This window comes from Rhipicephalus microplus, chromosome 3 (assembly GCF_043290135.1).
Source record: "Rhipicephalus microplus isolate Deutch F79 chromosome 3, USDA_Rmic, whole genome shotgun sequence".
In the NCBI taxonomy this organism is placed as follows: domain Eukaryota; kingdom Metazoa; phylum Arthropoda; class Arachnida; order Ixodida; family Ixodidae; genus Rhipicephalus; species Rhipicephalus microplus.
Window position 1 is genome coordinate 5,322,198 of NC_134702.1, and position 21,485 is coordinate 5,343,682.

Here is a 21,485-nt window from a genome sequence, read left to right on the forward strand (position 1 = left end):
GCGTTACCCATGGGCTGTATTTTCTTGGTTTCCTAGTTTTTAACGGTATAAATTTGGTAATGCAGTCATGTATTATGCCCTTAAACTTTATCCAGAGGACATTTATATCTGCCGACGGATCAGAAGCAAATTCTGAAAATGATGTGAACTCATGTGCCAGGGACGTCAAAACGCCAGCGTCGTTCGATTTCTCAAAGTCAATGACAGCGCCATATACAGCGCCATAGGGGCTGGCAACGGAAAGGAGCTAGTTTAGAGGAGTCGGAGGGCTATCTGCTGTCTCCTTGTTAGCTCTCTGTGCGGATCTGGAGAAGATTTCCTTCGTAATCGGTAGTGCAGTGCGAGCATAACTCATGAAAGGTGGTCAACGGGTCGCTGTCGGCGCCATCACCACTCCACTTCCCCCCAGTATGAGGAGGGCTCGTTAGCACGGCGCGGAGAATGAGTCCTTGCGACCGAGGCTGAGCCATTTCGTTGCGGTTGCTGATGCCAGAGACGGAGGCGCCCATGTGGGCAGGGAACCATGTCAACTCATGAGGAAATATTGTGCCGTTAGTAATACATTTGTAAGCAGCCAAAGAGATTTGGTTGGCGTCAAATGACCTGACGGCCGTCATGGAATCAGAAAAAATTGGGAAAGGATGTTTAGTCGTCAGCGCTAGAGAGATAGCGACCTGTTCAGCTACCCCGATTGACTTGGTCCTCACCGAGGCGGCCCTAACGGTGCAGCCACTCATGTCTACCACTGCGGCCACAAAAATATTTGGTCCCGACCGAAATGCGTTTACGAAGAACGCGTTTTCACTTCTGCTATTCAAGTGAGAGAGGAGAGCTTTAGCCCCCACTCTTCTACCCTGATTATGTACCGGATGCATGTTTCGTGGTAGTGGATGAACCATTATTGTCTACCTTACAGTGTCTGGAAGAGGAACTGCTCTCTCTTTAGTCAGAGGAGAGGTGATTCCTGCTCTGGATATAAACGACTTGCCGGCTCCAGTGCACGAAAGTCTGGAAATCTGGGCAGTGTGCAGCGCTTCGATTAATTCGTCAAGCTTGTTATGAACACCCAACACCTCGAGTTTCATGGTACTCGTTCGAGAAGGGAGGCCCAATACCTTTTTGACAGTTTGTCGAATCAAGACTTCTAGTTTGCGCTTTGCGGCAGCAATCCAAGCGTGCATAGAGGCAACGTAATTGATATGACTTGAAAGGAAGGCATGGAATAGCCGGAGGAGGTTGTCCTCCTTGATGCCTTCTCGTCTACCTGAGATCCTTTGAATAAGCTGTTGCAGCTTCAGTATCATAGCTGCATTCCTGCCGTTCTCAAAGATGAACTTGTGTAGTATGCGTATAGTTTCTTTGCGGGGGATTTCCGTGCTGCTCTTCGTGAACAGGTGTATGTCTATCTCTGGTGTAAGTACCCATCCATTAGGGCGTCGTCCCATGTGAATGGGTCGGTAAACAAACAGTTCGGACTTGTTGTCTGATAGGGCAAGGTTCATCCGAGGCATGTGTTTCTCGACTGTGCGCACAGGTTCTTGAAGCGTACTCTCGGTGTGGCCCACCGAGCCACCCTGGGACCAAAGGGCGATGTTGGCATAGATGGCGGAGCTGATGTCATTGTTATATAGATCCCTGGCTAGAGCCGTCATACCTATGTCAAAAAGAAGGGGCGAGATCACTGCCCCTTGTGGAGTGTCTGCGTTGCCTAGATGAAACTTGTCTGATTCCATCTCCCCTAACTTTATGGTGGCGGTTCTATCTGACAGGAACTGCCTTACAAAATTAAAAAAAAATGCCTACCGAGGCCCAGCTCGGAGATGGCTTTGAGAATGTGATCATAGAGTATGGTATCGAATGCCTTTTTAAGATCCAGAGCCAAAATGACTCTGGGATCTCTGGTAGAGGCATCGATTACCTGCGATTTAATGAGAAGCATGGCGTCTTGGGTAGAAAGATGTGGGCGAAAGCCAACCATGTTAGATGGGAAGAAGTCATTACGCTCTATCTACTTAGAGACCCTATCGTTTATGACATGTTCGAAAATTTCGCCCACACAGGATGTAAGCGAGATCGGTCGAAGATTTTCTGTTGTACATTTTTTACTGGGTTTCGGTATCTGTATGACCGTGGCGTGCTTCCACTCGTGTGCATATGAGCAATTTTTCAAATGTTTGTTGAATAAATCGGTCAGGAAGGTGACCGATTCATTGTCACGGTTCCTGAGCATGCGGTTTGAGACGCAGTCAGCGCCTCGCACCGAGGTGCTGTTGAGTTTGTGAAGTGCAGACCTGACTTCCCATTCTGATGTGTCTCTGTCCAGCTCGGCGGAATCACTTCCTGTGTAACCGGGTGATGGCGTGGATGAGGTGGTATCTAGCGGGAGGTGATATTCAGCTAGATCTTGCATGATCAAATCTTCGCTACGATAAGTGAATGCCTGGTGAACAAGTCTCTCGATGCCCGATTTCTGAGCGACTCGAGTGTCGGTAGCTTTCAGAAGGTGTCTAAGCAAGTTCCACTGCCGCCTACCCTCATCTGACCATCGACCTTGTCACACGTTTCGATCCAGTGTTTTTGTTCTAGCACTTTAGAGTATGATGCAATTTTGGCATTGATCTTGGCAATGCGTTTTCTTAGTAATCTGTTCAGTTTATTCTTTAGCCAGTGTTTTTTGAGAGACATTCCAGCGTCAAAAAGGTGCGCTAAGTGGCTGTTTGTAGTTGGTACACTCTTTTCTGTTTATATTTCTTTAATGGAGGCAGAGACATCAGAAAAGAAGGTTTCTATTCACTCTGCATAGTCACTAGGAGAGGCTTTGTCAATTCTGGTGGAAAGGAAGAGGTCCGAATCAACGATGTGCTGTATTCTGGTGCTTTTGCATTGAGCATGCAGTGTCATTTTAATAATGAGATGGTCGGAACTTAGATCTTCCCCCATGTTTCGTCATGACGACTTGCTGCCATAGGTAACCATAGAGAGATCTGTGGTCAAAAGTCTCGTTACCAAATTGCCTAAATGAGTGAAAGCCAGCATTCGTTAGTAGCGTGAGATTGAAGTCCTGTATAGCCTTGCATATTGAAGCCTCTTTGTGTGTGTCTAACGTAGCCCCACGTGGAGTGAGGCGCCTTAAAGTCGCCAGCTACAATTAGGGATATGTTGGCACGGTAGCCATCTTTACTGCTTTACCTATGAGGCCTTCGAAGCGCTCATCTTGTCGTTTTGGCAAACGGTATACGTTGATGATAAGCAATCCTCTGCACATGTGCTTTCTCGGTAAGAGTTTTGTGCAGACATATTCGGCATTAGAGCGCTTATCTATGTCTTCGTGATCAATTCGTCATTACTTTTTGACCAAAGTAATGACGTCTCTGCCACCATTCTTTACGCGTTTAAAGGACTCGTAACCTCTAAACGGCGTGCAGGACGTGAGCGTCTCTTATAATAAAATTACTTGTGGTTTTGATGCACACGGTAAAAGGTATTGAGCTAACACTGCTTTCTTCTTTTTGAATCTGCAGCAGTTCCACTGCCAGACACGAAAATCGGTGTTGGATACCGCAGCCATGATTAGCATTTAAATTTAGCAAAAGGATGAGCCTTCGGATCGCTTGGGAAGGCATGGTATCTGCTTTTGTACAAGCTCCATCACAACGGTGGGGTCTGTCTGATATTAACTGTGATAATTCTGTCGGGAGCGCCAGAGACTCCGGGAGACGCGTCCTGCGCTCAAGATCCCTTAGGTGGGAATCAATAAAACGATTCTGTGCCTTTAGTGATTCTCTGTCTTTGGTGATTTCTTGAAGCGTCGAAGAAATCTGCTCCAAGGATTCTTTGATTTGGTGAAGAGTTTCAGTTACGTCGACCTCGGAAACATCACCTACAGTTTGGTGCTTCCGACCATTAGCACCATTTTGGTCCCCATCTGGTCTTGCTGCTGAAACGACGGTTTTAATCATTGCTAATTCCTTTCTGACCTCCGCTAACTCTGAGCTGAGTATCGCGTTCTTGTTCCTGATTTTCTTAAGCTCCTCGAACTCCTTAGAGGTAGTGGTGTCCCCGCTTACCTGGGTAGAGGGTGCAGCTTGTGCACTGTAAGGTTCTTCACTGTTGTCTTTGGAGGCCCAATTCGCGGTGCCGGGAAGCGCGGATCCTTGTCCTATGGTGAAAGGCTGCAGCCAGCCACTTAAAGACGCCCTAGGCGACCCGGCCTGGAGCGTGGGGGAATTCCGCAGGTCCACGTCAAAGGCACATTCCATTTCTTTTTTCTTTCGCTTCTGCAAAATAACAAAAGGTGTCTGGTGCTTTTGTTTGCAGGCTTTGCTTCCAGTACAGTGACCCTCGCCGCAGAGTTTGCACCTCACTTGGTACGAGTGTCCTTGCTTCGGGTCCTTGGCCCAACAGTTGTGGCAAATATTGATCAAAGAAGTGGGGCAGAGGTCCGCACGATGACCAGTGCGAGTGTATTTGCTGCACACCTCGATCTGCTTCTTGTAAAGGTAGCACTGGACTATTGCCTGGCCAACTCTGATGTAGCTTGGCATGTCTCCTCCATCAAAAAGAGGGACTACTGAGCCGGTATACTTGATACGTTTGGCTCCGCGAACTGTGGGATTTCCCTGGTGTACGATGAGCCTTGCGAGCTTGGCGTCGCCGATGTCGCGCTCGACGTTGCGGATTACTCCCTTGACATAGATGCCTTTGATAGCATTGTACATCGCTACTTCGTGCTCTTTCCCGTTGACGCGAATGTTCTTGAGAGCCAAGATTTTGCTAGCATTGTCTTCATTTTCGGTGCACACCACAACGATGTTTTGCATGACATTGCGGCAGACCAAATCGGTGCAGACTTGAATGGCGGTGATCCCGGTCGCGGCAAAGGTGGCGGTGAAGATGCCATAGCAACTGGTTTTGCATAAATCCAGACCATCTCGGAATCTGACGCTAATCTTCCGATGCGTAGAAGGTAGCTCTGGCATACGCTAGGCCATGATCACTCTTCTTTAAGGTAGCTGCCCGGCGGCTGCTTCGGTTGTCAACCTGTCTGCTGTGTTGAAAGCGTCCTAAAGCATTGGTTTGAGATAAGCCGCTCTCCGCTGCTTACCTCTTCCTGGTCGATTTAGGTTGAACCACTTGCCATTCAGCTATTTCCATTGCTTTCATTTCATGTTCTTCGCCCTCTTCAACGGAGTTACAGATGCTTGGCATCGATTGAAGTGGCGTCAAAGCGCTCCCTGCCATTGCAAGCGTAGCCGTGCCAACGCTGCTCTGAGCGGCCATCGTTCCTAGCTAGGTCAGACTAGGCTTCAGTGGCGCAAAGTTGAAAGTGCTGAAAAATGTCGAAAACTCACTCAGAGAGGACAATCCGCACTTCCTCGTGATCAGGGGGACGAAACAGACTCGTTCAAACAAAAATCCGGATGAAAGTTGGCACATAAGCGATCACACAGATGCAAAAGACTGGAGCGACGCGGAGGCACATCCGCACAGCTCAGCGTCCCTCGAGATTTTATACCATGTAAGAAATGTGTTTCATAACTTTGAATGGTACATACGTAAGAGGCCTGTATCTTGGGCTGGTCCAGTTTTGAAAATAGAGAATACCAGTTTCTCAATGAAGTGCCAGAGTAAGAGTGCATTGAAGTATGACTGAGCGGTGTTCTGAAATGTTTGGAAGTGTCCAATTAATGAATAGACGCGCACAGTGAAAGAAAGCTTGGCTGACCATAGGGCCCTAAAGTGCGAGTTTGCGGCATTTTTATATGTAAGAAAATGCGGAAATTTTTCAGCTGTATGGAAAAAACATTATAAGTGCGGAGCACTTCGGGGCAACGGGTTGTCGTATGCTGTGATCGTACGCTGTTGTCGTCGCTTGGCATAACACAGGCAAAACCACATATATAAAAAAGGGAGACAAAGCAAGGAAGAACACACTGGCAAATACAAAAACGAAGAAAGGAGGAAGGAGTCACTTACTTCAGGCTTACTGGCTCCCTTATTGTGCGAAGCTGCCTTAATTTTAGATTTTTTTTATTCTGTAGTTTTTTAAGTTTGCGCTATGCCATGGTGTTTCATTATTAGAGTAGAATGTTCAAATGGACGTTAAAGGCAAATATGAAGTCGATGTTGACTGCTGAAATAGTGGTCCAGATACCTCGTAGTGCTACTTTTGTGCCAAGGAAGTGCCTATTTCGAAATGAAGTTATTTTTTAGTGGTCCGCGTCACATTAGCACACTTTAAATATTCACCTCAAAGTGGTCTGAATAAACATCACTGTTGCAGTGCCCAATGTTGCTCACCTTTAGTAAGCGGCTGCCAAAGCTAGTGACAGCAGAGCCAAAGCAGTGGGAACCACAACAGCAACAACGGCTATTGAACAATTTTCTGCTTGCTTGGTTCAACTGAGCCCAGCTAGATGGCACTACCTGTCCAGCCTAACCAAAGAAAAATTGAACCAATCGCACCATTGCTCACAGTAATAATGTCATGCGGTTCTTTTTTCTATAACTCAAACAGCAACAGGCAAGCAGCTCGTCTCTTAATGCGTGGAAGGTTCTTTAATTCTTGCAGCTAGTTTGATTACTAGGGATTAATTTTAGTTGCCACTCTCACATTATCGGGATCAGTTCGAAAATGCCCCACTCATGGCACACGTCGTGTAGCACATTTAGTTTCATTTTTCAGTAAGTAGGGCACTGCTGTTGTAAACCTTGTTGGTGGGATAGTTGGTGCATGTTGCAAGAAAATTAGATAACGCAAACCACCAGAGAAGAATAAGCGAATGACGCTCTTCTTTCACCTATTTCCTGGTGGTGTGCGTCGTCAAATTTTTTTAAGGGCACTGCTGTTGATAATATTGCTGTTTTAGACATTGTCATACATTGAGCTTTCACTCTGGCATAAATTGTTATTTGCCTTTAGTGGCCTTTAAAGGTTGATATGTGTCGGTTAGCTCATCTATAGTTTTGAACACAGACAAGGTAGTTTCTACAAAGTGTTGGTGACGAAGTGGTAGGAAACTGTACAAATATGTCTTAAATGTATTGTGAGAGTCCTTTTAAACTGCACTGCTTGAGATTATGATTGCAAAATAGTTATTATTAGTCATTAAATGAAGATTTGAATGTCACTTTTGCATCATTTACATTATCCACTTCAAGATTTCTTTAAACACAATTTTCATGATCACATCACAAAAGGTAATTTTATGAAGACCAGGAATTATTTATCAAATAATCTTGATAATAGGACTGCTTTGCTAGGCGAGCAAATGCTTCACATTTGAAAAAGAGAGACTGCAAGTTGGTACTATATAGATTGCTGTTGCTCAACAGGATGAAAAATTGTGCTACTTGGTGATGATTGACTGTAGCTGATAGCATGATGCTGTGCTATTGCCATGTGCCGTAATGTTACACTGTATAGGTATGTCAAGGTCTAGTAGTAAACTGTGCTTTATTGAGGCAAGCAGTAGCCCAAAGGAGACTGGACTAGTGGAATCTTTGTTTGCTGCCTGGGCTGAGCTTTGCAGTAAATAATTCACATTTTGTTCCCCTCTTGCTTTTAAGTGGCACAGCACACCATCATGACATTGATTAAATGAAAATAATACAGCTGATGATCACTCTGCTGTCTTTATTGTTTAGGTCTATCACTATGCAAAGAGTCGGACTGTTCACTCAGTTTACCCTTGTGGCAAGAAAGAAATCAAGTTTTCCAAGTAAGTCTACATATGTCTAATGTCCCATTTCTCACGACCTGGGTAAGTACTAAGGGGTATGTGCTGTTCTGCAATAGAAGATTGGCTCGCCACTTGACCTTAAGATATTATATTTCTAATGACATCCAAGATTAATAAACCTACAGCAAAAAATAAGATACTACCAAGCCTCTATGCTTTTTTTGACTTCATTGTTTGTTGGGTCCACTTGGTTGTATATAACAAAGAAGTGAGGCCCAGGGGGGAGAAAATCCCCCTTGTTTATTTTTTCCGTAGTGAAGGCATTGCCCCAGCAGGCATAATGCCTTTAGGTGACAATGAAGGATTTATTGGTTAGCTGCCACCTGATGCGAAAATCCGCCTTAAAACCACCTTAACCACTGGTAGTGCTGACTAACACTTTCAGGAATAACGCGTTCAGAAATAACCAACAGAGTGGATGTGAAAGTGCCTTCCGTCTTAGCTTTAAATCTTTTCTGTTTATGTCATAATTATTACAGTAGAATTAGGAAAAATAAAATATTATGCTTCTTATGTTTTATTATCGTATTTTTTATTAATTTAATTGTATCTAACAAAGAAACAAGACCTTTGAAAAAAATTCCTTTTCTCTCATTCAGTTACACATGGTACTTATGAACAGTGGTAATTGAATTGTCATTCACTGAATCTGGCAGTAATTTCGACTACATTTAGAGTGCGTAGTTTGCAAACTGCTCAAACTGTGGTCTCTTACAAGCCGCTCTCTACTCAGACAAGATCAGTACGCGCCGTTGTGCGAACGAATAGTTCACTAGCAGCCTTTATCTAATGAACTCGCCTGCTGAATCTAATAACTAGTAACATGACAAATAACCCAACAGAATGCCAGTATAACACTTACCAACATAACACATGCAATGTGCTGCAAATATGGCATAGCCAGCACTCGAAATTTTGATCCACCACAATAATCCATGAGAATGAGCCGTGGTATCAATCCCACGGACCACCCCCAGTGGTCGCACTAAAGAAATAGCCCTCCCTCCCCACACCATGTCATCTTGCTTCCGCAATGCCACACCGTCTTGACAGCACAGCATCAACTGTCGCTCTGCAGGATTTAACTATAACACCATGAGGCAGGGGTTATGAGTACCCCCACATATAATGTCCATTGTAGTGTCTTCCCACTTCTTAAAAGTTTGATATGAAATGCATGTTGTGCTGGTAGCAAGATATGCATTTTGTGGAGCCATTCCAGATGTTCATGAGTGCTAGAAAGATGAATGCTGCCTGAACACAGTGTTCCAGAAATGAATACAACTTACTATAAAACTTGGATGCTGAAGAAGTTAGATTCTAACCAGGTCAGATGCCAATGTAGATACTAAATGTGTTGACTAGGCTTGTGCAAATAGTGCATTTTAGGTTCAAAGCGAACTTGAAGCAAGTAGTGATTTTGGTTGAATAACTTCAAATTGAATAAGAATAGCATACATCACATATTATTAAAAAAAGGTGGGCATTTTTTTTCGTGAGCCAACTTACCTGCACAATATTTTTGTTTTAATTCAAGTAAGGCCTATGTAAATGCCAGCCCTTTTGGTTGGAGTGGAAATAACTTTCAATCGTGGCAGGATTTCACTTTCAGTAGAATGCAAGTCATAACCTGAAGAAGATGTTACGTCTCATTTCACGAATTACGGCTATTCCAGTGGGACCGTAGCACCGACACACAGTTTAGCAATGTCTCCATGATGCTGCATTTGGATCAGCGTGAGCCACATGCCACATTAAGAGAGTCCTACAACACTTTTACAATTAATTGTCTAATGGCTTCGTTAAACGATCCCATTGCCTCATGGATGGACTGCTGCAAAACCTTTTGGAATCTATCAAATACAAGCAGAATTACTGAGATTTGCCACATTCTGTAAGTGCTTTCCATCTCCTTTCGTAGCAGTGAGCACACTAAAACCCACACAGGGAGGGGCACTTTGAGTCAGCGTGCCTCATGACCTTGAACACTTTCTTTCAATGTTTTTATAATTTACAATACTTAGAGCATATAAGCCAGAATGATAACTTATCACTTAGAAAATGATGAATCGATGTGAGGGTAATATGTTTATTTAACCTTGAAGTAGGGCTTCGCGGCAGGGCAGATTCTTTTTTTAATGTTTTCACGGCTTAGAACTTCTCCACTGCAGTAAAACCATCTTTACAGGGTGTTACACGTTGAATAATAGAGGTTTACTCGTTCATCTCGAATATTTCAAAATTTTCAGCAATTTCGAACCAAAACAAATTCAAATGCAGTGACAATTGAAGCATTTTAATATTCGCACAAGCCTAAAGTTGCCTGCTAGCCCTATTTTGTATAACATTTCAATTCCTTGCCGTCACAATCATTGCTTCCCCGTTGCGGTGAAACTTATGGACAGCACGGTAACCTATGGAGTCAATTTACTACAATATTCCAGAAGGTACTAGTGCTTTGTCTTCATTGCAGAGGTGGTGGTCACTCAGCTGTGCTGCACAGTGAGTAGCAGCATTGCGGTGAGCTGAAGGGAAGAATTGCTATGCCCTGCGTCCATGCAACTTCTGTCATTACTTTAGGATACATATGCAGATTCATAGAAAACTAATACAGTGAATTATTCAATGTGCTGTCAGGCTCTGTATTTTGTTCTTGAACCATGATAAAGTGAAGCTAGAAGTGTAATTTTAGCACTTTCTTAAGAGTGATGTGCATGAGCCCAACAGTAACTATCGGTACTTATTTTTGATCAACCAGCGGTCAAGTTGAGACGCACAGCGTGGATGGAAATGTTGAGGTTGCATACCCGGATGGCACCGTGCGCCGTATCCTCTGTACTGGAGAAGAGGAACAGAAGACGCCAGATGGTATCGTGGCTCGGAGACTCAGAGATGGCACAGAAACAATCGATTACCCAAATGGCCAAAAGGAGGTTCGCAGTGAACATTACAGGGTAATAAGTTCTATTTAGTGTCCTTGCATGAACTAATGTGCCCCACATTGTCAGGATTGTTTTGCGTCCACTGCCATACAAAACTTTTTACCAATGATCTCCAACGCGCCCTGTCTTGGGCAAGCCAAGCCAATGTTTTGCCTGCAGATTTTAATGCAATAGCATTAAAGAGCTTATTTCGAAGAAATTTCGGCATTGGCGTCATTGGTTGTGAGCGAAAAATCGAGTATTTTTCCATGGCTGTAAAATTGAGAAAGATCCAAATAGAATAAATAATCAAAAAAAGGGTCTGAGCGGGGATTGAACCCAGGTTTTTTGCATGCCAAACGGGTGGTCTACCACACAGCCATGTTTCTGCTTGTGAATACCATGAGAGTAACTTTCATGCTTTACAAACAAATGCATCCTGCATATATGCTTCACAATACAACATGAAATATTGCTGTAATAATGCATGTAATAATAATGCGTGTAATGCATATCTTATCATCGGGCATCAGAACATGGGATTATTAACATGACTTCACAGTTTAAAGCCAATCACCCTCTACAAAGGGCGCACACGCTACTGCACCCTTAAGGCCAGGCAGTGGGTGTAAAGCAAGTTCAAAAAAATCTTATACAAGTGTTTAAATAGGCACTAGGAACAGGATATCACATTCAACTTTTAAGGGGAGAGAGAGAAAAACATTTATTGAATGAAGCATGTGAGTGAAAGTGGGAGGGTCCCTTATTCCAGGAACCCTCTGGCTTGGACAGCCCGCCGGGCCCGAGCGACAAGTTGACTCTGCTCGACCAGGTACGGCTGGGAGATCGCAGCCTCTCACGCTTCACTGAGGAGGTCTTGGTTTGCATCTGGGGCTGCTGCTTGTAGTCTTGGGATGCTTACTTTGCACTGCAGGAGGAAGTGCGCCAGAGTGTCTGCCACATTGCAGTGAGGACAGATGTAGCTGTGCGACGTTAGCCTCATAGAGCGCAATAGTACGCCGTGGGTGAACGTGTTGCTTTGAAACACCTGTAGTCAGTGCCTTCGTCTCTTGTGAGTTTTGGATGTGGCGGAGGGTATGACCTGCGTTCGAGCTGATAATGTTGCAGCAATGCATGATACGTTAGTGGTACCGGTTCTCTTGCCTCTGATTCTGATGTTGATTGAGAGGTGCCTCTGATCTCGTACGGGAATGCCTGGTTGACGCATTCATGGGCTGCGGTGTGTGCCGCTTCATTTCCCTCGAGACCTTCATGACCCGGAATCCACATGATGCATGTGTAGGGAGGAGGATCGTCCATGCGCTTTAGTAGCCTAATTGCCATCGTAGAGACCCTGCCTTTCAGGTAGTTCCGTGCCGCTGTTTGTAAGTTGGTAAAGACCACGATGGGGTCCTCACTTGTATGGGTGGCGAGTGCTATAGCAGCCTCTTCAAATGTTTCCGCACGTTTGGCGAGGATAGTCGCCGATGCCAGTACCGCGCTCTTGTAATCTGTGACGGTAATCGCGAAGGCATTACGTCCCGGATATTTGGTTGCATTCACATATCGCGCCTGCGGGTCATTACTAAGGTTTTTCCGGATGATGTTAACCCTTGCGAGCCGCCTTGCTCGGTTATATTGGGGATGCATGTTCCGAGGGATTTGCTGAATTTTAAGGCATTTTCTGAGCTGTGACGGTATTCTGCTTTTGAGGTCTTTGTTGGGTTCTAGGGTGGTCTCGTATTTTGTGCGTCGAAGGACGGCATGCCCTGTGAGTGACAGCTTGAGTCTTTTGACCTAGTTGATGAGGTGTGCTTCGATGAGTTCTTCCCACGTATTGTAAACTCCCATGCGAAGCAGTCGGTCAGTGGAGGCGGCTGGCGGCAGTCCTAGGGCAAGCTTTGTAGCCTTTCGTATCAGCAGATTAAGTTTTTGTTTCTCCGCTGTCTTCAGGTTTATGTAGGGAGTTCCGTACGTTATGTGGTTGTAAAGGAGAGCTTGTACCATTTTTATGGTGTCGTGCTCTTTGAAGCCACTGCGGCGATGAGCCACCCTTCGGATTAGGTGGGTGAGCTGTGTCACAGTGTTCTGCAGCCGGGGTAGGGCAGCAGAGCCAGACCCATCTTTATGTATATGTGGTCCAAGGACTCGAAGCGTGTCGACTTGTGGTATTCGGACTCCCTGTAAAAAGTCTTGTGGGTAAGAAGCGTCATAGCTTGGTGGTCTACCCTGGGTACGTGCTGCAAGTACTAACAGTTCCAACTTTTCCGGAGCACATTGGAGGCCGCAGGTCTTGAGATATTCTTCAGTGATGTTAACCACCTCTTGAAGTCGGTCCTCCTCTTCACCCGATGTGGGAATTGAGGCTCGCCCGCTGCCTTTGAGTGGGCTTTGCCGCCTTTTCTGCAGTTCTCATGTCCCGACATGACTCCCCTCCTCCGCTGTCGGCCACGCTGGGAGAGCGGATTGAGGTTTAACCCCTCTCACCAGGTAGCGGATGTCGACTGTGGTGCCGCGCACAGTGTCTCCCGAGAGGTTTTGCGCGCATGTGTGGGGAGTGGGTCACATACTCTCCGGGACAGCTGACGGTGAGTCAGGCAATCTTTTCCGTCCGCCGACTCCTGTCGCTCGGGGCTTGTCAGACTTCGCTGACGGCGCCTCGCGCTCAGGGCGAACGCTCATCTTTTGTTGCCCCTCTGCATACGCTCGGCCGAAGTGTGGTACGGTGTCCTAGTGCGTGGCCTAGCTACGCCGACCCGTCATTCTCCGAAGCCAACGCGAGCGCCTTTGCCCTCACTGCAGCAACCGGGTCTTGGTCCCGGTGTCTCCGTGAATCACCTTTACCACGGAGATGTGCTCATGGCACCCTGTGTAGTACTTTTACGCCCGTGGCCTGGGTAAGCCCATTTGCTTTCCCGCTGCGCCTTTGCAATGGGCTGTACTGCGTTTGGTGTTGCCACAGACAATAAAGTGTTTCAACCTTGAGCAGTATCATGTTCTCAACACGGTGATGGTTAACGCGTGCTCTGCTGCTCGCTAAGACCAGACCCACGCTAGTGGCCGTACTCCTTCTGAATACATGTCACTACACCGTGCTTGCACCTCTTGTACACATAGTGATATCATCGGCGTATAATGCGTGATGTATCCCAGGGACAGCGTCCAAGAGACATGGGAGCTTAAGGAGGGCCAAGTTGAAAAGCAGTGGTGATATCACTGAGCCTTGCGGCATGCCTTTGTTAGGGAGTTGAAAAAGCTCACTTTGGATATTGGCAATCGCTACAGTGGCTGCGCTGTTGGTGAGGAAAGCCAGCTTGTAGGCGTATGTTTTGGCTCCGCAGCTGACATCTACCTGGCTACGCAGAATGGCTTCGTGGCTCACATTGTCAAATGCACCCTTTACGTCCAGAGCTAGAACAGATGACTTACTGTGCTTGCTTAAGCGGAGAAGAATATCTTCCTTTATCTGCAAGAGGCCGTCTTGTGCGCTGAGCATTTGGCGGAAGCCGAACATGGTGTTCGGGTAGTGACCATTGTCTTCGAGGTGTATAGTAAGCCGCTCGTTTACCATATGCTCAAAGAGTTTCCCAGCGCAAGATGTAAAGGAAATGGGACGAATATTCGCAATCGAGATTGGCTTGGTTGGCTTGGGTACCATGGTCACCTCCGAGTGCTTCCAGGCTTGTGGTAGCTCGCCCTTCCTCCAGCAGTCATTATAGTGCCGAAGGAGCACCGTCAACGCCCGGGGCGGTAGCTGTCGTAGGTGCTTGTTGGTCACTCTGTCTTTTCCTGGGCTCGTGTTGCGCGTAAGGTTAGCGAGGGCCGCGTGTAGCTCTGCCTGCATGAAGGGCTGGTCTAGTGCTTCGTTCGGGGCTCCTCGGTATTCCCTGGGTGTCAAAGTTTTGATGGAGGTAGCTTGCTGGTTAATAGAGCCGCGCAGCTTTGCTTGAAGTTCTTGCAGTAACTGGCGCTCTGTGCTCTCATAGTTGTGCATGAGCCGCTGAATCGTATTTCTTTGATTAGTTTTGGTGTGGGTGTCGTCGATCAGGGCTCGAAGAATGCGCCAAGTCTTCTTTGTGTTCAATGTCCCTTGAAGTTCTACCCGCTTCATTATTCTGGTTTCCGTCTGTTTTAGTATGCTGTCGTCAAGTTCCAGCGTGCTACACTCGGCTAGTGGGCGTTGTTGTATCCTCCGTTGTAGATCTCGGACTTTATTTTCTAGAGCCAGGATGGTCGCTGTCTGAGCAGGCGAGATGGTCGAGGCACTTGTGGTATTTAGAGAACTGGGCCTGTCACTACCGGTCACCGCGGTGGCGTAACTGATTCCCCTAATGGAGCGAGACCGTGATGGCGTGCGGGATCCAGAGCGACCTTTTTTTTTTTTTTTTTTAGAGCGAGAGCGACTTCAGCCGGATTTTTGGTGAAAAGAGGGGGCCCGTGAAATTTTTGGTGTTATAACCGACCAGGGTAAATCATCAGTGTGAGCATTCCAGCGATTCTCACCGGCGCGGGCGTTATCGAGCTGCTGGCGTCTTACTTGATAAGGAGGGGGGTTGCTGCGGAGTTTCTTCTTGCATTCCTTTCCAGCAGTCTCATGGTCTTCTCCGCAGATCTTGCACATCGGTTGGCAGTCATGTGGTTCTGTGTCCTTGTCGTGGCCGCATTTGTAGCAGAAGTTCGCTTTCGGCTGAGGGCAGATGTCTTGTCGGTGACCTAGGGCGCCGCAGGTTCGGCAATATTGGATGGACTACGGGTATGGCTTGCACCGGTAGTCTCCAATGAGGTACGTTACGTAAAAAGGAATGTGCTGCCCGTCGAAAGTGATAAGTGCTGCAGTGGAAGATCTCAGCGTGCACGCGCCAAGGACGTGGTATCTTGGGTCTACGTGAAGTCCTGCAACAATCTCCGTGGGGCTTGTTCCTGGTTCGAGGCCGTAGATCACTTAGCGGCACACATCATCGGGGTGTCGAATGTGCAGATTTACTTGATATATTACTCCACCGAGCTGTATAGCATTTATACTTTGTAGTTTGGAAGCTCGTTCAGTACTTACTGTGCTTGCGATGATCACATTCTCTACTTTCTGCACTTGCACTCGCACATGGTCATAAAAGTCCTGCTGTGCCAAGCCACTGGATCTTCCGATGGCATGTGTAACCTCGATGAGTGTTCGCTTCGAAAGATCTAGTCCTGGTTGCGGGCGGAATACAATTTTGAAGTCATCTGTAGGGAATGGCCGCATCCTAGTGCTGCGCTGACGCCGCCTTTGAGATTTGGCGTCTGGCTTCACAGTTTGTGTAGCTCCTTCTTCGGCTGACTTGTCTTCTTTGGCTGACCTGCCTTTGCGGCCAGCTTGTAGCCACTCAATGTGGGCTTTGCCTGTCGTTTTGCCACTATTTTCAGCAAACGTCTAGTGTGATGCCGTTCTTGAGCTACCCTCCATGTTGTACAGTTGCATCGTAATCGGGCCCTCTTGACGTGGGTTAGACATCTGCGTTTCCATGAGAACGGTAGCTCTTAACCTCAGATGCTGTGTCTGTGTGTTGCGCGAGCAGCATGCTCAAGCACCTACGAGCCGCTGGCGTCCAGCTCGTTTCGCAGGCCCCTCCTGTGTGCCACAGCGGCATTCGTGTGCAGGGCGGCCTCTGAATTCCTTGGCGATGTTGCGTCCCAGCGAACAGGCACAATATGTTTAGAGTTCAATATCTAGTAAAAAAGTACACTCACTGCGATGAGTCTGGTGTCAAACGATGCCCTGCAACGTGAGAAATCCCAGGTCACCAAATGCGAGCAGTATCCAGGAAAGGTTGCACGGAAAATTGCAATAAGAGCAGGAGCCCATGTGAGGTGCGACTACACACCTTGGGCCCCCGGCTGCTAATCAACTCTTCATCATCATCACCATCAGTCTGACTATGTCCACTGCAGGACAAAGGCCTCTCCCATGTTCCGCCAGTTAACCCGGTCCAATCAACTCCTAAAGGTCTCCAATTTTTATCACCCCATGTAGTCTTCTGTCATCCTTTGCTGCGTTGCTCATCCCTATTTCATAGCTCTAATAACTCATCAATTATTGCTTTGTTTCCTGCTCAAATCCAATTTTTTCCTTTAATGTCACATAAAATTATGGCTACCTCTGTAGTTTGTCCTACTCCTGTGATTTGTCCTACTCTGTACCAACACTGGGTTGTCGTGAATGTTTTCTTGAGTTGCTTTGTTACTTTCTAAGTTTCAGCCTTTTAGAACTGGCAGTATGCAATGACTGTTCACTTTTTACTTCAGGGGCAGTGGAAGATTGCCTGTCATAACTTGGAAAATGTCCACCGTACGCCCATTCAGTGAATTCCTTTTTCATGACTAGGCGCTCATATGAGTAATTGGCATACGCATACCTATTACTATTGTGCACAATGCCAAGTTTGGTTGCTCATTTTGAACTCTTAGCTAGGCCATTAAGCATTACTTTTGTCCTCACCATATTCACATTTAGTCCTGCATTAATACTTTCTCACTTTTGGTCCTAAATATTTGAAACTTCAAATATTTGATTAGAATAATTTGATATTCGATTCACATCGTAAGGCATTGTCGCTGTTTGAAATTTTTGATTGATATGTGAGGTTTACTGTCCCAAATGCTTGAAATTTTCAACCTCCCCAAATATTCAAAACATGTCAGAAATATCTCATTTGTAAAGTACTGCAATGATATAAAAATTATTTATTAGCTGAAGTGGCATTATTAAGATGTGTTATCAGCCAAGGGGGCAAATTATTTTGTGTAAATAAGTAAAGAGAAGTTCTTTTTGCGAGTTGCTATACTTCCACAATGGCCCCGCTGGGCTCGAAAGCACATTTCTCAGTCTTCGTGTTTGTCACTTCAGCCAGTCCCATCTTACCAAGCAAATGCGTGAAACACAGATCTTTTGAAGGTAATTTTAAGCTGTCCATCGGCTGTGTCTGCAACGTGGCTGTTACGTGCTATCCGATCAGTGCAGTGCTCTTTTTAGGGCAGGGACTTCAGCGCTTGTTTGGTTCTTGTGTGTTAATTAATGTATGTGCTTGTTTATAGCTTTAAAAATCGCCGACTTGGCCCTGATAAACTTCGAATTGCTCGCAACGAATTTGAGCATATGTTACAGTTTCAAATCATTCGTCCGTTATCAAGCTCGTGGTCGTCGGCGCTACACATGGTTTTCAAGAAGAACAATGACTGGCGGCCTTGTGGTGATTATCGAGCTCTCAATGCAGTCACCTTTCCAGATCGATACCCGTTACCCAATATTCAGGACTGTACTGCCTTTTTAACCGGCACAACTGTATACTCGTAGATTGATCTTGTGAAAGCTTATCACCAGATCCCTGTTGAGCCTTCTGACATCCCAAAACTGCAATAATTACCCCATTTGGGCTCTATGAGTATTTACGAATGCCTTTCGGTTTAAGAAACGCAGCTCAGACATTTCAGCGTTTTATAGACGAAGTCACAAGAGGCTTGCCGTTTTGTTTCGCCTATATCGACGATCTCGTTGCCAGCAAGGACGCTGAAACGCACAAGGCACATCTACGTCAGCTTTTCACTCAACTGCGTGATTACGACCTTGTCATCAATGTAGAAAAGTGTCAGTTTGTAGTCTCGGAGATAGCATTTCTCGGACATCAGATCAGTAAAGATGGCATCACTCCTCTACCTGACAAGGTTCAAGCTATTCTCGAGTACCTGCCTCCCACGTCCATACGCAGCCTACGTCGTTTTCTTGGACTCGTCAATTTTTATCGCCGCTTTATCCCTACATGCTCTACACTGCTGCAGCCTCTGGAAGCACTATTCTCGACTTCGCAAGCCGAGTCAGCCGCACTTCTTTGGGACACGGTCGCGGATCAAGCTACAACACTGCCCCTCAGAGCACGACTGGTTTTTCACCTTTCTTCTTGCTGTACGGAAAACACCCGTCACACACCATCGACACGATACTCACGTACACGCCGGATCCATCTGAGTGTACACCTATTTTCGAGACCGCCAGGCTTGCTGAGGAGTGTCGCGAGCTTGCCAAGACATTTACGATGCATGAGCAAGAGCGGCAGAAGAACATTCGTAATGGCTCCGCCACTTCTGAGCCCACGTTCCTTCCTGGTTCCCTTGTATGGCTCTCAATCCCGATCTCTGTAGCTGGCCTTTCTTCCAAACTACTCCCGAAATATGAAGGTCCCTACCGTGTGATCGAGCGCACATCTCCGGTCGGGCCAATTGAACAATCTTATCTTATCGAGCCAATTGAACAATCTTAGGACATGCGCCGCCGCGGGCGCGACATAGTCAACGTGGAGCGCCTGAAGGCTTACTATGACCCGCTCGTAGTGACAAGCTGTTAGGTCGCCAGGCGGCTCCCTCTTCGACCCCGGGGTAATTGTAGAGAAGCCGCCGAACACTGAAATAAAGTGCTTTCTAGTGGGTCTGCCCAAAAAGAACGCCGCTCGCGCGGAGAGTTCGTGCTTGGCCGTTACTGTCGCCATTGTGTAGACTCGCTGTGTGTCGGCTAATAAACGCCATAACAGTATTCAAGTTATCAAGAGGTGGGGGCTCAATTAATGCTGTTTTGGACTAGTCCGAAAAGTCAGAAGTCGAAGATTTTTAGCATCAACATTTCCAAAGTTCTTGTATGTTGACCTTATTGGGCAGATGTGGAACTCCCCAACTTGAAGGGAGCACAGGCTTGTCCGCCACATCCACAGAAGTTGAAAGAGGGGGAGAGGCTGAGGGAATCGCTGTTTTTCCTTTCATGTGAAAAGTGTTGTCGTCACACTTTGGTTGCACTAAATCATGTGCTAACACAGTTCAGCCTTTGCATGGCCTCATTCTTGATTGGACAAATATGAAATACCACCCAGCCAGTGCTTCATCAACCTAGCGACAAGGAACTGTTTCATGTTGCCTATGTGATAAAAATATGCTTAGGAATCCTCTCAAAGTGTTTTTCTCTAATTTAACTTTGAACTATCAAAAAATATTCTTGAAATGTTCAAAAGATGTTTGATTCGATTTGCACTCACAGTTCAATATTCGAATTTGCTTCGCACCCAAAATTTTGCAAGCTGTGTTTTTTTTTTGTGATTAATTGCCACCTTAGCGAAAGAAAAGTATGTAACTTGCAAGCCATTAGCATTAGACAAATATTAGCATTTTTTCAATTGCTAGTACATTTGAAGGCCTGAGGGTGTAGAGAGTTGTAAACTTCATATAAATTTTTCTGGGGCTTTGTACGTGTAGGTAACCAATTTTTTCTAGCACCAAATTAAACACTCCTTAAGTCATTCGATTTTAACAACTTCACTCAAGGTTTCGTCTCTTGCAAGGAACTTATTATGGGCAATTTCAGTTCAAACGCTCTAATTGATTGGCAAATGAGCTGACCAGAATTATCCAGTGAATGAAACTGAAATATTTCAAAGCGCTCAAGTCTATTTCTTCTGAATTCTTTTTTTTTTACAGCTTCACTTGCAGGCATGTATATTATGTTTTAGTATAACCCAATGCTGTATAACATGTTGTTGGCATATGTTTAAAGTATTAATTTGACCATGACAAGATTGGTGAGGAATTTCAAAATTTGTTGTAATACTTCGTTAAAGTTGAAGAAATGCTTCAGAAGCACTGTGTTGCTTATAGAATGCTTGACCAAGGTCATATTACATATTGCTTGACTTTGAGCCATTGCATATTGGAACGATCTTCCAGATCATGTTGTATCCATTTCTAACCGTAAAACTTTTCGTGATAACCTGATTTCGTTGCACTCTAATATTGTATAACGCTGTTGCACCTTGATTTTCGTAATCTTTTTTATATATATATTTTCGTCTGCTTTTCTCTTTTATTGTTATTTCGTTTGTATGCTGATGCCTCCTTTCTCAATGCCCTTCAGTGGGCCTGTGAGGTATTTTGAATAAATAAATAAATAAATATTACAGGGCTTAACAGAATGTGAGTGTATTTCGTGAAATGCATTGCTGACACTGGCAATGTTTATCCTTGTTCCAGAGCCGATACTACCCAAACGGCACTGTCAAGACAGTTTATGTGGATGGGAAGCAAGTTACCAGGTATCCCAATGGACGAGTTAGAGTCAAAGAAGCGGATGGCACCATCAGAGGGTAGTAGGAATTAGATGCTGGCACTCTGATTCAGGTTGATATTCTCACATGCCTGCTGTGTGACCAGGACCTTGTCTTTTTATAAATTTAGCAATATTTATTGCATGCCATCACGCCTTATAGTGTCTTCAAAAGCAGTAAATGTATAGTATGCATGCACAAAAAGATGCACATAAAAGCCAACATCTTTTATTCTTAAATTTGTTGTTTAGACTTCCACAAGGACTACAGGGCTGCCTCTCATACAAGTGCCTTGCCTTTTTTCAAGCTGTTCATCATCCACTCCAGTTTGGTTTACATGCTCTAGTATCTTCTCTGCTTGTAATGCTCATTTTACTGGAATATTAAGGGTAATGTATGAATCTATTATGTCAAGAACTCGGTTTATAAATCCACCAAGCGCTTTCTTCAAGTTCATTATGCATCGCAAATTGCTTACCTCTCTGAACCATCTGTAGGTTCAACTATATTTCTGACATAATTTTATGGAAACTTGCGGTGGCCCCGCCACGGTGGTCTAGTGGCTAAGGTACTCGGCTGCTGACCCGCAGGTCACGGGATCAAATCCTGGCTGCGGCGGCTGCATTTCCGATTGAGGCGGAAATGTTGTAGGCCCGTGTACTCAGATTTGGGTGCACGTTAAAGAACCCCTGGTGGTCAAAATTTCC

The 21,485-nt window shown here is 45.6% G+C and overlaps 1 protein-coding gene across 2 annotated transcripts in view; it reads left to right on the plus strand.

Annotated features, from left to right (window-relative positions):
- LOC119183713 (spindle assembly abnormal 4) overlaps positions 1 to 21,017 on the plus strand; it is a 34,217-nt gene extending 13,200 nt beyond the window's left edge. For both annotated transcript variants that reach the window (XM_075888785.1, XM_037433771.2), the window contains exons 8-10: positions 7,648 to 7,721; positions 10,501 to 10,696; positions 20,705 to 21,017. In XM_075888785.1, coding sequence (XP_075744900.1) covers positions 7,648 to 7,721; positions 10,501 to 10,696; positions 20,705 to 20,821 — 387 coding nt within the window. In that variant the 3' untranslated portion in view covers positions 20,822 to 21,017. The remainder of the gene's footprint in view (positions 1 to 7,647; positions 7,722 to 10,500; positions 10,697 to 20,704) is intronic.
- The last annotated feature ends 468 nt before the right edge of the window (positions 21,018 to 21,485 follow it).